This window comes from Diceros bicornis, chromosome 9, assembly GCF_020826845.1.
Source record: "Diceros bicornis minor isolate mBicDic1 chromosome 9, mDicBic1.mat.cur, whole genome shotgun sequence".
Lineage (NCBI taxonomy): Eukaryota > Metazoa > Chordata > Mammalia > Perissodactyla > Rhinocerotidae > Diceros > Diceros bicornis.
This window is the reverse complement of record NC_080748.1, coordinates 73641257-73656410: the sequence shown is the minus strand read 5'-3', so window position 1 is coordinate 73656410 and position 15154 is coordinate 73641257. Positions and strand designations below refer to the sequence as shown.

At 37.9% G+C, this 15154-nt stretch overlaps 1 protein-coding gene across 4 annotated transcripts in view; it reads right to left on the bottom strand.

Moving 5' to 3' along the window:
* The window catches only part of MBNL2 (muscleblind like splicing regulator 2), a 153127-nt gene that overhangs the window by 30539 nt on the left and 107434 nt on the right, over positions 1-15154 (bottom strand). For 2 of the 4 annotated variants that reach the window (XM_058548395.1, XM_058548396.1), the window contains exons 4-7: positions 13322-13522; positions 10239-10502; positions 3538-3591; positions 2754-2907 (exon numbers count right to left, since the gene is read on the bottom strand). In XM_058548395.1, the coding sequence (XP_058404378.1) occupies positions 2754-2907; positions 3538-3591; positions 10239-10502; positions 13322-13522 (673 nt within the window). The remainder of the gene's footprint in view (positions 1-2753; positions 2908-3537; positions 3592-10238; positions 10503-13321; positions 13523-15154) is intronic. The other 2 variants (XM_058548397.1, XM_058548398.1) reach the window with 1 other exon arrangement.

Sequence of the window (15154 nt, the reverse complement as noted above, 5' to 3'; positions counted from 1 at the left end):
TGGAGAAGAATCTCATGTTTTACATAATATTTTATATTAATATCTCCACGGCCTAGAGGCAGAACTCCTTAAATCCAAATTCACTTTGTGTCAATGGGAGAATTTTAGTAGCATATCAAAAAACTTCACTATGAATGACCTTTCAATAAGGGGTAACCTCCAGGGAAACATAAGAAGCTTTTCATTTCATATATGATAATTGTTAAAATATTTATAGAAAAATTAAAATCTTTGAGTGTAAAAATAATGGCCCACCATCTACCAAGTTACAAAAAATATTTTTGAACATCATCATTTAATTTGCAGAAGTTTGAAAAAACAACGAATGATTATTATCACTATCATTTTAAAATTAGGTTGAAAATGTGGTTTATGAGAAAGAAAGCCTGAAATAAAAAGCTAGAGCCAAAATAAACACTGATATTTCTTTTTATGGATTTCAGCGGGGGAAAGATTATGCTACTTTTCTTTTAATAAAATTATTTTCTCTTTCAACATTTAAGAGAAACATGAACACTTCTTAGAAGTTTAAATACCATTTCAGAGCATGAGATCCACATGTTTGTTCACTATGATATTTATATCATGTTACAGATGGAAACACTTCTAGTTCACAGAATAAGTGGGCTAGGACCCACTTTTCTGCTCCCGCAGCCGGCTCACTTGAGGGTTGCCGGACACACTTGAACAGTTCTTAAAGCATCCAGCAGAGGGCGGAAGTGCACAACAACAGCAGCCAGTACAGCCTATCGGTCCTCAGTACTAAGCGTTTCATCAACAGGAATTAGATCATTGCATAAGGGATGTTATTCATTGTTGCTTTGCAAGTCTTAATGGTTTCCAGGTGAAATATTTTCAAATGAGGATTCTTTCAGTGATTTAACAAAGCAGTCATTATTGGATTGAAGTGTTAAAGTCGAGTTAGAGGGCTTCAGTCTTTTGCCAGGGCTTAGCCCCAGGGTTTCATAGGCGTTCCCTGGAAATGGTAGCGGCGTTATTATCCAGTTTTCAGAAACAGACTTGCCCTTTTATGGTTTCTCCTTGGTGTATTCTTCCCTAATTTTTTTCTCTTAAAATATCTAGTAATGAGGTCTATAAAATAAGACACTCGTAGAAATCACACAGGACCTTGAGGAAAGTTTACCTTCTAGTAATTACTTTACAAACATGTTACATCAAGTGGATTACAAGTACAAATACTGCTGTGCTATGACTGCACTGAAATGTCACTAATTAAAGTTCGAATAGGACAACAGCAAAGCCCCAATAAGTACTGACTTAGAGACCCACTCTACAGGTCTATGAGTCTATTTAAGAGAAGAGCAGAACTAAAATAAGAAAACTAAAGACTAAGAACCATTTTACTTATGTAATTTATATTTTTACTATAATAAATATTGTTAATGGGTTAATAATTCATTTCAAAGTGCAGATTTTATACAAAGAATACCATAGAAATATTTATTCAACTACCTCCTACGTTAACTCCTGATATGCTCCGGGATTTAAGGAAATGGATAATCAACCTGAAAAGTCCAACAGTGTGGATTAGGATCAACAAACTGTCTTTGACAAAATTGTTATTCATGTATAATTACCTTCAAGTCACTAGCAGGGGATGAAAATTTTGACTTCAAAACTAAGAACTCAAAGGACATTCTTCTCACAAAGGCCTGAGTCACTCTCTTTTTTTTTTTTTTGACACTCTAGCAAATTTTATTTATTTTGAGAATATAATCCCTGCATCTAACACAGACAAAAATGTCAAAACCACAGTCAGTTGATGGTGACTCTTTGTGTTTGTATATCGTGTATGTAGGTCTGTGGGCAGGGAGGTGGGCAAATGGAGGAGGGTTGACATGCATTCTACTTTGGTTCCTTCCCTTTTATCTGATGTTTATGCCAAGCTCTAAAGGAGAACTCTGTGGCCTCCACATAAGGCGGCCAGGTGGTGTCATGTCATGTCAATTGGACTGGTCACAGGGAAACTAAGCTCTAGGTCTTTTTCTCGTTAGTTGTGCCACCTTGGGAAGTCACTTTACGTTTAGGGGGCCTCAGTTTTCTCATCTGTAAAACAATAAACTGGATGAGGGGATCACTAAGAATCCTAAAACTGCAAGATTCCATGATTAATATAATTCATCTCTTAGTGGAATGATAGAGTTAATGCACTTTAGCACCTAATATTATCAGGCATTGGCTTAGAAACCGAGGATAAGAGCTCTATATATTTGTGAACTTGGTGGAAGTTGAGAAGGATGGTGAAAGAGATAGAATGGATGTAAAAATATGAGTAGAAGATTGCTTTAATTTGAATAGCCTCGTTTTTTTAGTGCTCTGAATAGGAATAGAAAAAAAAGGTTAGTATTTACTGGAATTGCTATTTTTAGGTCATTCAGGGTTAATGACAAATTTCAATTGTCACACATAAAAAGTCTTATTTACATGAACAATTCTACACGACATATGTAAATACAAGAAACCAAAAGGCCTAACTGCTATTTGCTACTCATGGGTTCAATCTGGCACTTAACTCCATAAAATATTTGGCTTTAGAATCCTAACCGTCTTTAGCTATCATTCCAAGCAAGGTAAATATATCTAGATAGCTAGGACAATGATGAGTTTCAGGCTGTATTTATTGTACCTTTAAAAGCAAACTAGATGCCACCAAACAGCTTAAAGGAATGAGAAGGAAGCACATGACCGGAAGGGCACACGGACACAGGACTTGGAACTGTCAGGGCACGTACCTGTCGGAATAAACGCCGTGTGTTGCTGCAACTGTGCACTGGTTAGAGCCTGCTGGTAGTGCAAGACGCTGGGATTAAAGACCGTGCTGGCACCGTTGCTTTTTTCAAGTGCTTGTCTCTTTGGTAAAGGATGAAGAGCACCAGGAGGAAAGGCCTAGAAGTGAAGAATTGGATAAGATATGTATAACTCAAAGTAAACACACCTTCAGTGTCCACAGAGATCATCAATTGCAACATTCTTTTTAAAAATGACAGCTAAGGAGATGCCTCTGCCATGCACCTTAATTTAAACAGCGGCAATGTCGAATGAGTGAGAATTTGTTATTGAGAGCGAAAGCATGACTTCTGTAACCCAAAAACGGTAGCATCTCAACTAAGGAAAAGAAAAACTATCAAGCAACAACAAAAAAAATGGCTTCAGCTTTTAAAATGAGTTAAACTATTCTAAGGGAGGAAAGAAGCATTTGTGTTATTATTAATACCTATTCGTTTCTTTAACTAAATGGCAATTTCTTGAATTTAAAGGTTAATAAGAATTATAATCAGTATTTTCCGAGCCAAGTAATTTAAATTTGCTTCACTTTTTTGGAAAAGGTATTAAAATTCGTTAGGATTAATTTATTTCACATATAACATATGAAAATGAGATGGCTAAACACCTTATTGAATTTTTTCATTAATTAATAATAATGATTGTTTGCAACCAATATTTTACAAGTAATACAAATCTCAGATGGTTCTCTGAAAAGCTACATGCAAAGCGAAAGGTGAAAGGTCAAAGTACCAGGTCTACAGATGCTTCGAGAGGTCGCTTCATTGCTTTGGCAGTCGACTGAGTCTTTTAATAACAGGCAGCGAGCACATGATGGCAGTGGGCCAATGGGATTCAAGCGAATTAACATACAGGTAAACAGCAAGCAGAGGTGCATCATGGGAACGGCATTGCATTGTGGATAGGTGAGAAGGAAAAAAATATTCTGAATGCAATATACAACGTACAAAACACTAGGCATGCACAACAACAAAAATGTTCTCTAAAGAAATGAATATTACACCTTAAATTAGTATTGAAGCAAAAATGCATCTACTATACCTTAGTTAAAAGCATATAAGAGAGTAAAATATAGATGTTTGAAATTCAGGAAAGTTAATTAAAACAGCAGCTTGCATACACACCATAAGCATTTTTTATATTGCTTCAGAAAAAAATGCAAAACTTTTAAGGGCCATAGGATTGAAGAACTTCTGATAAGTTAGTTTTCAACTACAAAATAATGAATGCACTAAGTATAAGATCCAAGTCGAAAAAAAAGATAGCTTTAACTTTTATAAAAATAATTTTTAATGAAGATCTAGCCTAACAAAATGAAGTGGCAAACTGAGACAAAAAATTCAGGCAAAAAAATATTCAAACACAAGATTATTTAGGCAAAACTGTTTGGGTTTGGATCTTAATTTTTTGTCTGAATCATGTGGATAATTGTCTCAATTCTTCTCTTCACTCTGCTAGTATGGATCTGGCAACGTGGAATAAGGCTCCAAATTTAACAAGTTTTGAATTTGAATAGTAAGTTTCTCAAATTTCCCACTTTTATTCCATCATACTGTTTCTAATGACTAACTTATCATCCATTCTATGTTTTCCACTACATTTGAAATTATAACTCAGTTTATCTCAAACAACTTACCGGATTACACTAAGAAAATACCCTTTAAAAAGGTATTTAGTGTTCTCAGGTATCAAAATAATTTATATTTAATAATTCTATTTGTACTTTTAGCTATGATCAGTGACCAACCCAGTTAATGAGATGTGGAACTCTTGGCTAGAACAAGTACAATAGCTAAAAATAGCAAACAGCTAAAAAATAGCAAAGAACTGCTTGAAATATTAGAAGTAAAATAATATCTTTAACTTATAACCATACTTTTGGGCAGATAATTTCATTTAAACAGCTGAAATAATAACAAATATTGATTGATTTAGACCACGATGAAAAAATTTTCCTATTCCTTGATAATTATTATAAAAAAATCTAAAAATTCTATGATGGAATTCTGTGAAAATAAAGAAATTCAAAGGAATAGCTCCAATGCAAATAAAAAATGAAATACCCCTTTTCTATGTTAGCACAATAGGTAAATCCCTGAGGTTTGTATAATAAATATAAAATGTTATATTTTAAAGTTCTGAGTTAGAACTATGACATATGAAATAAAATGTACTAAACCCTCAAAATGGGAAACAATTAATGATATTTTCCTTGGCAAATAAAGGATTGTTCATCATCATTTGATGATTCAGGGTTACAAGTATAGAGACGAAAGGAGATAAAGAGCCATGGGAGGAAAAAGACTAGAAATAAAGTGGAAGGGACTATAGGTAGAGAAGAGATTTAGAATGGCCAATGGAGAAAATGTTTTGGAAGGCAGTCTTGAGAGTGGCCATCAAATAATATGAAATCATTGTTCCTAAAGTAGAATTGTGAACATTTTCTAAAAACTAACGAGCTCCACAATAAGAAAGCTTCTTTGTACCGGATCTTCTTTCCTCAAATGTAAGTTCACCATTATGTAACGTCCATGACATCACTTTTGTTTAAAATCTTTCATTCCTGTAGAGTTTTACACTGCTACATAATGCATTTTTTTGAGCTTAAATTAATCTGTTCTAACTATATAAGGTGACAGAGCCTGTTCTCATAGAGTACACTGAGAACATTAACTGGATAGTTAAACTCAAAATCATTTTGGCTTCCACTTTGTGGGCTCGATTCTTCCCTTCACTTTTACAGTCTTTGGGAGTTATAGAACCAATCTACTATTGGGTTGATCTTTTCTAATACGCTAACTAGAAGAGTGATTATGTCTCCAAAGCCTGGTATTTATGAACAAAATTTTGATTTAACAAAACATCATTTAATGAAGTCTCCAGGTACAAAAAGAAATATTAAATATTTCTCCCTAGGATAATCACCTGGAAGGTTTATGTTCTCTTTTTTCTGATCTTAGTTTGATAAAACAATTTCCACAAGAACTTATGATCATCTAGGAATGTAAAGAAAAGAGCTCTAAACTGAGCTGGACAGCGGCAGCATCTCCCTTTCTACCCCTGCATATTGTGGGTTATCTTCACTAGATGCAAATATCTTGTCTTTTCAAGGAAATACTAAAGTCTTGGAGGATTGAGTATACATATTAACATCTTGCACACCTCACACTTTGAGGCACATATGTAGAATGTATTAAAAAAATCTGTATGGATGAATAATCATATTATAATACAGCTTTGTAGTACACAGATGTTCCGTTTTAGAGCATATTATTTGGCTGCTGGCACTTGTTTACCTATCGTGAAAGATCTTCAGGCTTAGAACAGACCTTAGAGATCACCAAGCCTAGTGTGTCTTGAGAGCTTCCTTAGGCACCTATGCAGAGAAAGAGGTTTTCTTTAACTGAGCCCCTACTATGCCAGACACTTGGCATCCATTCTTGCTGGTCTCACCAACATTTCTGATCCTCTGCCACCTCTGGGCCTCCTCCAGCTTTGTGTACATACAGCCAGGATTTTCCTTTTCTGGATCAAGGAACAATCCAACAGCAAGTCAAGGCACACAAACCAAGGGCCCTTGCCAGGCGTTACAGGCAAAGACCAAGTCTGAGGAGTCAGGAAACCCTGATGACAATAATCAGAGCTGCCACTTTAACGTGGAACAAAAGGCTGTGGACACATAGGATGGAATTCAAAGTTCCTGCACATGTTTTCTTGAACAATTGAAACTTACCTAGCTGATAGTAGCTCGTCCTGATTTTTTTTTTTTTTTTTACAAAATAGGTATTTCCTTATGTTGCCCCATTTTGGTGTGCCTGAAGAAAGACTGCTTTCTTGGAGATCAGATACGCTTTGTGCTAAAATTACCAAAGAGAAGCTCTTTCTGGCTTATTTTCACATTTAAAAATTTCCGGTGAGGTTGATGCTCATGTGTAAGATGTGTTGTAAAAGAATAAGGCTCTAAAGGAAATAAATGTCTCTTTTTCTGGAATCAAAGCTTTAACATCATTTTCAAGGTCCAATTAATCAAAACTAGGGGAAATCCCCAAACAATAATAAAAAGTACACTACAGAAATTCTTTGTGTTCAGATATGGAAACCAGGTGAATGGAATACTAATATCTTCTGACTGCAGTTGTCACTCCCATTTGTTTTTTTTAAATAAGGAAATAAAATAATAGTTTTTCTTCAGCATACTGAGTAATCTTGCTACTAGAGTAAGAATACTTTGACTTTATCCAACTGCACCTAGGCTGGTCTCAAATGAGCCTCTCACTTCAACTAAAAAGACATTATAGATTCAGTAATTTTCATGTCATTGTCAGAAAGAAGCTGGCTTTTGTTCTGGGACTACATTCCTTTGGGTTGTCTGACGATGCTGCAAGATCCCCTGAAATATCAGAACTCCAAATTTGGGCACAGTGTAACAATCCAGGAAACTATGGTAACTAAATGTACTGACATCCACTGCAATAACCTCTATGCATCTTGACGAGTATGACGTGAAAATGCGCAGAACGACCCATAGAAGTGTCCAGTCTCAATTTAAAGATATCGGGCTGAAGAATGACCTGTTTGTGTAAATGGCCATTTCTTCTCTTATCCTCATCATCCCAGGTCATCTACGGTTGACATATAAGAGATGCACTATTCCTTCAATGCCTGAAGTGTATATTGATCACAAATGTTAGAACTGGTACTTCTAGGAAACCAGCAGATAAAATCAGGGCTCGGATAAATCCAGGGCTCAGCCCTAAGGTCACTGTTAGTACCGGTGGTTTGTTGTACTAACAGGTATTTGAGGTACAGGGACTAAGTTTTTATATTCCCAGAACCTCGTCTTGTGCCCAATGGCCAGAGATGGCCATTGTGACCCAGGCTGAGCCAATCAGAGCATGCTCTTATTCTGACCACAAGGACAGCCACCAAAATGACCCTTAACTGTTTTTTTTCCTAATTAGAGCTGGTGTAGAAGATACTGTTTTCTCTCTTGTCAAAAGATGTAAGAATGTGTCCCTATAGGTGTCCAAAGCCATGGTCGTATCTTATGGAGGAGCTGCTTTTAGAGCATGGAGCTGATAGAGACCAAGAGAAGCAGAAAAGAGAAAAAACCTACTGGTTTTCAAGTTTCCAGATCCAGGCACCCCTGAGCCCTATCTTACCTCCACTCTCTTTGGAGGGCACTGCATGATCTGGTCAAGTCCAACTTTGTCACTTAAGCTGCTCCAGTTGGGTTTTTGTCTCTTGCAACTAGAGTTCTGACTAGCCTTGGAGATATCCTTGATACCTAGTTATGACTTACAATATTAGTTCAATAGAAAAATGTGTTCTTTGTTCCTAAGAATCAACATACCAGTTAGGATAAATTGGGGCTGGCCTAAAAGGATGATTACAATGAAAAAAAATTCACTTTTCATAGGATGAGATCTTCAGGAAGCGGATGGTAAGATGGATTTCATACTGGAGAAACGTATAAAAGACCACATTTGACCTCTAAAAGAATTCCTTTTTCATCAGCACTAAGGAACCAATTTACTCTCATCTCCCCTCCTCTCCTCCTCCCACACCCCATTCTTCCCAATTATAATCAGTTTTGAAAACCACTCCTTTATTAGAACAAAAAAAGGAGAATTTCTCTATATTGTACTCACTCTCTTATGTGGATGCAAACATCCCCACATACATAGAAACTCACACATTCAGAAAAATCACTATGTTCAGTGACATAAGAATGAGAAGAACATAAGGGAAGAGCACGAAAGGGACAGGGACTCTGAGAAGAAACAGTGAGAGGGATGAAGGACCCAGGGCTCAAGATACTTGGAAATAAGCTCAGATTGGAAAGGTCTGTATAACCACACATGCCACAGTAAGTGGCAGTCATGTAAGGGTAGGCTCTGTGCCTTTCTGTCTGTATCCCTGTTGCTTATCATGGGGCCAGGTCTTTATAAACGTTTGTAGAAAGAATGTTGAATAGTATGAACTTGTTTGTATAACAGCTATCCTTGCCTTTTGATCAGTTATCAATGTATGAGGTGGTGGTCACTGGTTAGAACATTGTGTTTTAAACTATACCTTTCATCTCTGAAACTATATCTGCCTTTCCCAAGGGAGGACTGGCCACTGAGTCTTTCATGACCCACTGGACCCCATTATGCATTTCCATCATGTCCCTGAGGAGCATTATCACTCTCACTTACTAAACCCCAAGCTCCTTGAGGGCAAGAAAGCCTGCCTAATTTATTTACTCTACCCAGCAAGTGCCTGATGCATGGCAGGTCTCGTTCGATGTTTTGAATGAATGAATGACTGCTCAGTGCCTATCACACATTAAAATAGACTTCTGAGAAGCCAGAGATCTCACATGAAAACAAATTAATTAGAAACTTCTACAACCTAATATGGTGGTTCTCAAACTTTGCTGCATAATGGAATCACCTGGGAGCTTCAAAAAAAGGCCACTGCCCAGGCCACACACAGACCAATTAAGTAAGAAACTTTGGGAGAAGGGACTGATGTTAGAACCTTTCAAGACCCCTCAGGTACTTCCAAAACACAGCCAAGTTTGCGAACCAGTATTCTAGGCAGGTGCTTCTCAAATGTTAACATGTATACAAAACACCTGGGGATATTTTAAAATTTGAATTCTGATCCCAAAGGTCTGGGGTGGGGCCTGAGAGTCTGGAGCTGTAACAGGTTCCCAGGTGATGCTGATGGGGCTGCGGCTGGTCTCCAAGGGGCAGCACAGTGACTCAGGGCCTCAAGGCTGGGTTACAGGCCTTTTTGTTCGTTTGTTTTTAGCACCAGCCAGTACAGCTCCATTTTCATCTGTCTCATGACTTGATGTTCTGCATAAAATTTCATTTAGGGGGCAAAAGTTCCAAGCATCGCCTTTGTGATGAGTAAAGAAGAGGGGAAAAAATAGGAATAGGGAAGAGCCAGCCGCTGATCGGTCACCTGTTGCTAGCTTCTCTGGCCCGGGGCGGGGGGGGGGGGGGGGGGGGGGGAGGGGGTTGCTCTCTGGAGTGCTGCGCCGCTGTCTAGTGCTCAGCTGCAGTACTCCAGCTTCCTTTTCTTAAGCTAGTGCCCATCTTCCTGTTCATTCCTAGGCCCCTGAGCCCCACTCTGGGGAAGAACCCACACCAGTCCAGTCCAGTCTCAGGGCAGAACTGGACCTGGGCACGGGCGCTCGCACATCGCCCTTGGTTACCTGCGCCTCAGGGATTTACTTATTGTGCTGAAGAAGGGAAGGAGGGGGGAACAAAACAAAACATAAAGGGGAAAACCACAACAGAACTTAGGCAGCGGAGCAGCAGGAATAGCAGCCTTCCCCAGTTCCCAACTGTTGAGGAGAGCGTCTAAGCCCCCGCGGTGGGGCCGCCGCCTCGGCGGGCGCGGAGCCGAGAAGGTGCGCGGCGGGCGCCCCCACTTACCATGACTGTGGCCGCGGCCGCGGCTGCCTGGGCGGCCACCGCGGCTTGGTTGGCTTGGTGCTGCGCAGCTTTGATTTTGGCCTGCAAGTGTGCAGGAGGGTGAAAATATTTGCATTTCTCCCTCATGCAACGCCCCTTTATGTAATCCATACAAACGGTTACGGTGTTGTCATTTGTGTCGATCATGGTGCTGTCTGCGGGGTGTGCAAAGCGGCAGTCGGTCTCTCCCCGGGCACAGTTTCCTCGCTGGAACTCTCGGCATACCTAGGACACGGGGGAAGAAGAGCAGACGATGCAGAAGGAAGCCTGGTGGCCGCCGGAAACTCGACCTCTGCAAGCGCAGCCATTTATGTTCAAGAAAAAGAAATGCTTTTCCTTTCTCTTAATGGTGGCTTTTGTGCCATTTACAATAAAAATTTGATTACCAGAACTCAAGTAACCAGAGTCCCTGACAAGCTAATTTGAGTTTTGCTTCATCCTCTTTTCTGGAGTGAGAATCTATATTGAGAAAAATAAGTCAAAATCTGCAGGTTAGCTAAAATAACAAAGAAAACCCAACAAGGACCCCATTGTCTCTGGGTATGTATATATATATACACATATATACATATATACATAAATATATACATATATATACATACCCAGAGACAATTATATTATATTTTGTATAGGTTATATTATAATTTGGAGATTATATATATATAACTACATGTATATATAATATGGACATCTACATATATCCAAATCTCCTACCCTGACAACTCTGGGATGCTATAGGTTTTTTGCATGGGGGGATAATTTCACATTAGATGAAGCCATCAGGTCATAGCTGTACAACTCCAAAGAAGAATCAGGGGAAATGACCAACTTGTTCCTCCTCTCTGAGAATGGGAAGTGGGGGTGGGGTGAATCTGAATACTCCAGTTTTCCCCTAGGTCTCCCCTGCTCTACAAACATAACTTATGCTTATAATCATAAATCAGAAAAACTACAATATCTAAGACGCCAAACTTTCATTTAAGGTCACTATATTATTATTTTTGACAGCACAGAAAGAAGATAAAAAAATAAAGATAAAAAGGAGAGAAATATGGGAAGATATAAAGGGAAAGAAATAGAGGGAAGTAGAATAGAGTTTGAAGTGTTGATGTGTTGTTTCTTTTTTATTCCTTAATCCTTAGTTATCCTGAAATCTCAAGTAACTAGAATACTCCATCCTGTGAGAATTATGGTGGATCAAGAGTTTACTGTATAAAGAAAGTTTTCTGGAGAACTTAAAAAGTGGATTCTTAATTCTGTCTTGAATGTTGAGAATATGAATTACATATATACATAATATTTATATTTATAAAATCATTAGCAGGGAAGAATAATTAGTAAAATTGTGTTATTTTCTTTTTAGGCTCCAGTTCCAAAGTCAATATGTTTAAGTGATGGTCCACATCTTGGTTGTTATATGAAGGGTCACTGACATGACATTCAAGCCTTGTGAAAGTCAAATGTACTTGGGAAATAAAGTTTCACCAACCAGTGGTCAAGTGAGTTTGAAGGGTAAACAGATAAATCACAAAATTGTTAATTGTTTCCTCCTACTTTGGATATTAGCCAACTTTCTATATTTAGTTCATAAAATGTGCAAAATAACAATTACTAAGATGTTCCCACAGATTCTGAGTAAGCCTTCCTCTATAATTGGAATGACTCCAGTCTGAGACTGCACCAGAGGTGTAGCCCAGCCATCAAGCATTTATCAGGGGTCTCTTTTGTAGCTGACTTCATTCCTGGTTGGAGATGAGCTGAAAGCTGCTCTGCTAAAGTCACTGTGAATCATTTTTCTTTATATCTTTGTCTACCAGTCCTGTTGGGAAGGACGATTTGTTCCCAACTTGGCTGATTTAATTTGTTTTCTAAGCCACACAGTCACGCACGGAATACTAAAGCTCCCTGGGTCCAGCAGGGGGAGCCCAAACACACTTTTCCAGTTCCAAGAAAAGTCTGTTCAATATTCACAGGGACAAGCTACATCAAAACAGTAGCGATTCGAGTTTATAGTCTCTTCATATACACCAGATTGAAGCTGATATTAGGCAGCAACATTTTATTGCCCTCAAGATTTATTGGGTAAATATTTAAACAAATGTACATTGAAAGAACATTCTCGAATGACCCAACATTAAAGCACAGTGTGCATCCTGATCATACATATATCGCCTAACAACTTTAATCAGTAGTGGAATTAAAGGAGCCCTTTGAAAACTCTATCAGAATCTTTACACACCCATATAAAATGCTCTATTAAATAGCATAGGATATAACAGTGAAGATAAATGGATGAATCCTCTAACTTTCATTCAAGAGAAATTTTACCCAGTAAAGTACAGGTGGGTTGGCTTGACTCATGACTTAAGAATTATGTTTTATAAATATATGAACTTGTTTTCTTGACTTTTATAGAACACTTGAATTTAAGTTAAAGAAAATATCTCAATCAATAAATTTTCCCAGCTTCCAGTTTCCCCCATTTACCAACAACACAACCAGCGCTGATATTCTGGAACATGCTAGAGCAGCCATACTAGGTATTGAATAACTAGTATTCAATATTGAAATATGATCATACCAATTGGTCAATATTCATAGTCCTACTTACTCCCACCCATGTCCCTAAGTGTCCCCCATAGCCCTGGTTTCTGGGCTCCTGACTTGCCCATTCCCAGACCTTTCCAGGATCCAGCAAAGGTTAATGACAGGCACAGCTGGAGGCCTTCAGGAGCCATCTCTATGGCCTGCATAGTGATTGATTCAATGTTCCATTGTTGTTAAATATTTTGCCCCTAAACACACATTCTTTGCAGCTGATTTTTGTTTGTATTAAACTTATTCTTTTCCCATGGACTAATTTCCTTTATACTTGGCCTTAAATTCAAACCATAGAATTATGAATGCATGGCTTTTAGATGAATGTGTGTGTGTGTATGGCTGTTTTGCAAGACCAAATTAATATCTTACAAGCATTCACTTACATAGAAGTATGTACACTTCTACCACAAATGCATCGCAAACCACAAATATAATTGAAGTACCTCCAATTTGTCAGTCCTGAGAAGTTTCTGAGTTGCAGTTGAGCCCGGGACAGTGACTGGTGGACTTCCGGGAACAATGACAGGTGTGGTGGGTAGAATTTCCGTTGGGACTAACCCAACTCCAGGGGTTACAGGTGCTAAGTAGGGAGCAAAGCTAATCGCCGTATTCGTCCCTATGGCGGGACCTACAGGAAAAGTGGGCTGTTAAAGGAAGATAACATAGGATAAAGATTTCTTTAGAATAAAACGTTAAAAAATCACCAGCAAGTGTCATTTGAGCAAAATTTATTCATCGTCTACAAGACTCTTTGTGTTAGTTGCATAAATCAGTGCTGAACCGTGAAAGTTCATTAAACTTTCCTGTTTTGTTTTGCTTAATAAAAATGAAATCCATATAGATCCTCTCTTCCCCAAACCATACAAAAATATGGAAGAACATCACAGAAATCTAATTACAGAAAACAGGTTAAACTTTTATTCCTATGAAAGCATTCTCAAGAAAAGAAAATAATAATTTTCACTGTAATTGCTCATCATTCCAGACTATTGAATGTTATAACACTAAGATAGGAAAATCTATGGAAAACTGACTGACCCATAATCTTTGATTTCTCCTACATGTCTCTCAAAGGGAGAGGAATAAAGAAAAACCTTGATTATAGCCTGATTTTCAAGCTGACCAAGTTTATACATTCTCATAAAGTGGGGATTATTTGGGATTTTATTTTGCTCAGACTTACCAGTATGTTTCCATATTCTGTCATTAGCATGTATATTCTCAAAATTCATACACAGTTTTCATATAGATCTGCTATTTCTTGCTCTAGTTCAACTGTCTAGATCCGACCTTCCCTTCCTGAAAGGTTGGATGGACGAGCTTGAACTTTTCAAATGGCCAATTTTTCAATTGGCCATTACAAGTTGGTTTGGTTTCCTAGGCTACAAAATCGACACAGCACTGCTAAAGGCCCAGAGTACCTTATTAAACTTCTCTATCACTATACTCCTTATTCAGGGATAAGAAGAAATATGTTGATGGGATGATTATTTTTAAAAGCTCCACCTAAAAATATGCCTTTCAGAAAGGAAACAATGTACACTTAAGAGAACAACAAACCCTGCTTCACTTTTAAAGAACCAATATTAAAAATTTAAGTCTTTACTGAAGTGGCTGGGGGCTGAAAGAGGTAATTCTAAAGGTCTTAGAGGGCTGAGCTGTGGCACTCCCACCAGGGGCTCTTAGATCTTTTATGGCTCAGACTTAAAATTCACTTTGAGAGAAAGTTGCAACATGAGGTCTCAACATGGGAAATAGATGGCAGTTAGGATTTTTCTCTTCCTTGACTTTCTACAAAATTTTATATGTGTATGTTTTCCATTTTCAATCCATTTGAGTCAAATTATAGAAAGTTGTGGTTTTCAGTGACTATAGCTTTTATAATTTAGTACTATTGAAAAAAAGCCAAGTGATTTAAGTGGTATAAAGACTATATAATATTAGGATTGAAAAAAATCAATTCTGAAAGGTCGTAAATCACAACGGATCAGTGACTCAAAGACCCAGCTATATCAGAAATGCCTGGGGGGTATTTCAGGAATAGAGATATCACAAATTCTGACTCAGTAGGTCTAGGCAGGGGCCTTGAAATTTACATTTAAAAAATTTACTACATGATCTGATGTGTGGCTCAGTTTGGGGACCACTGTCATAGGAGAGGAGTGAAAATAAATATTAAAAACCTTGTACTAAATGTGCAGTTTAACCCAGAGACTAATTATCAAATTAAACAGGTAAAGAAAAGAGCCCTCTCCTACACCTCCGTTTTTGACTTT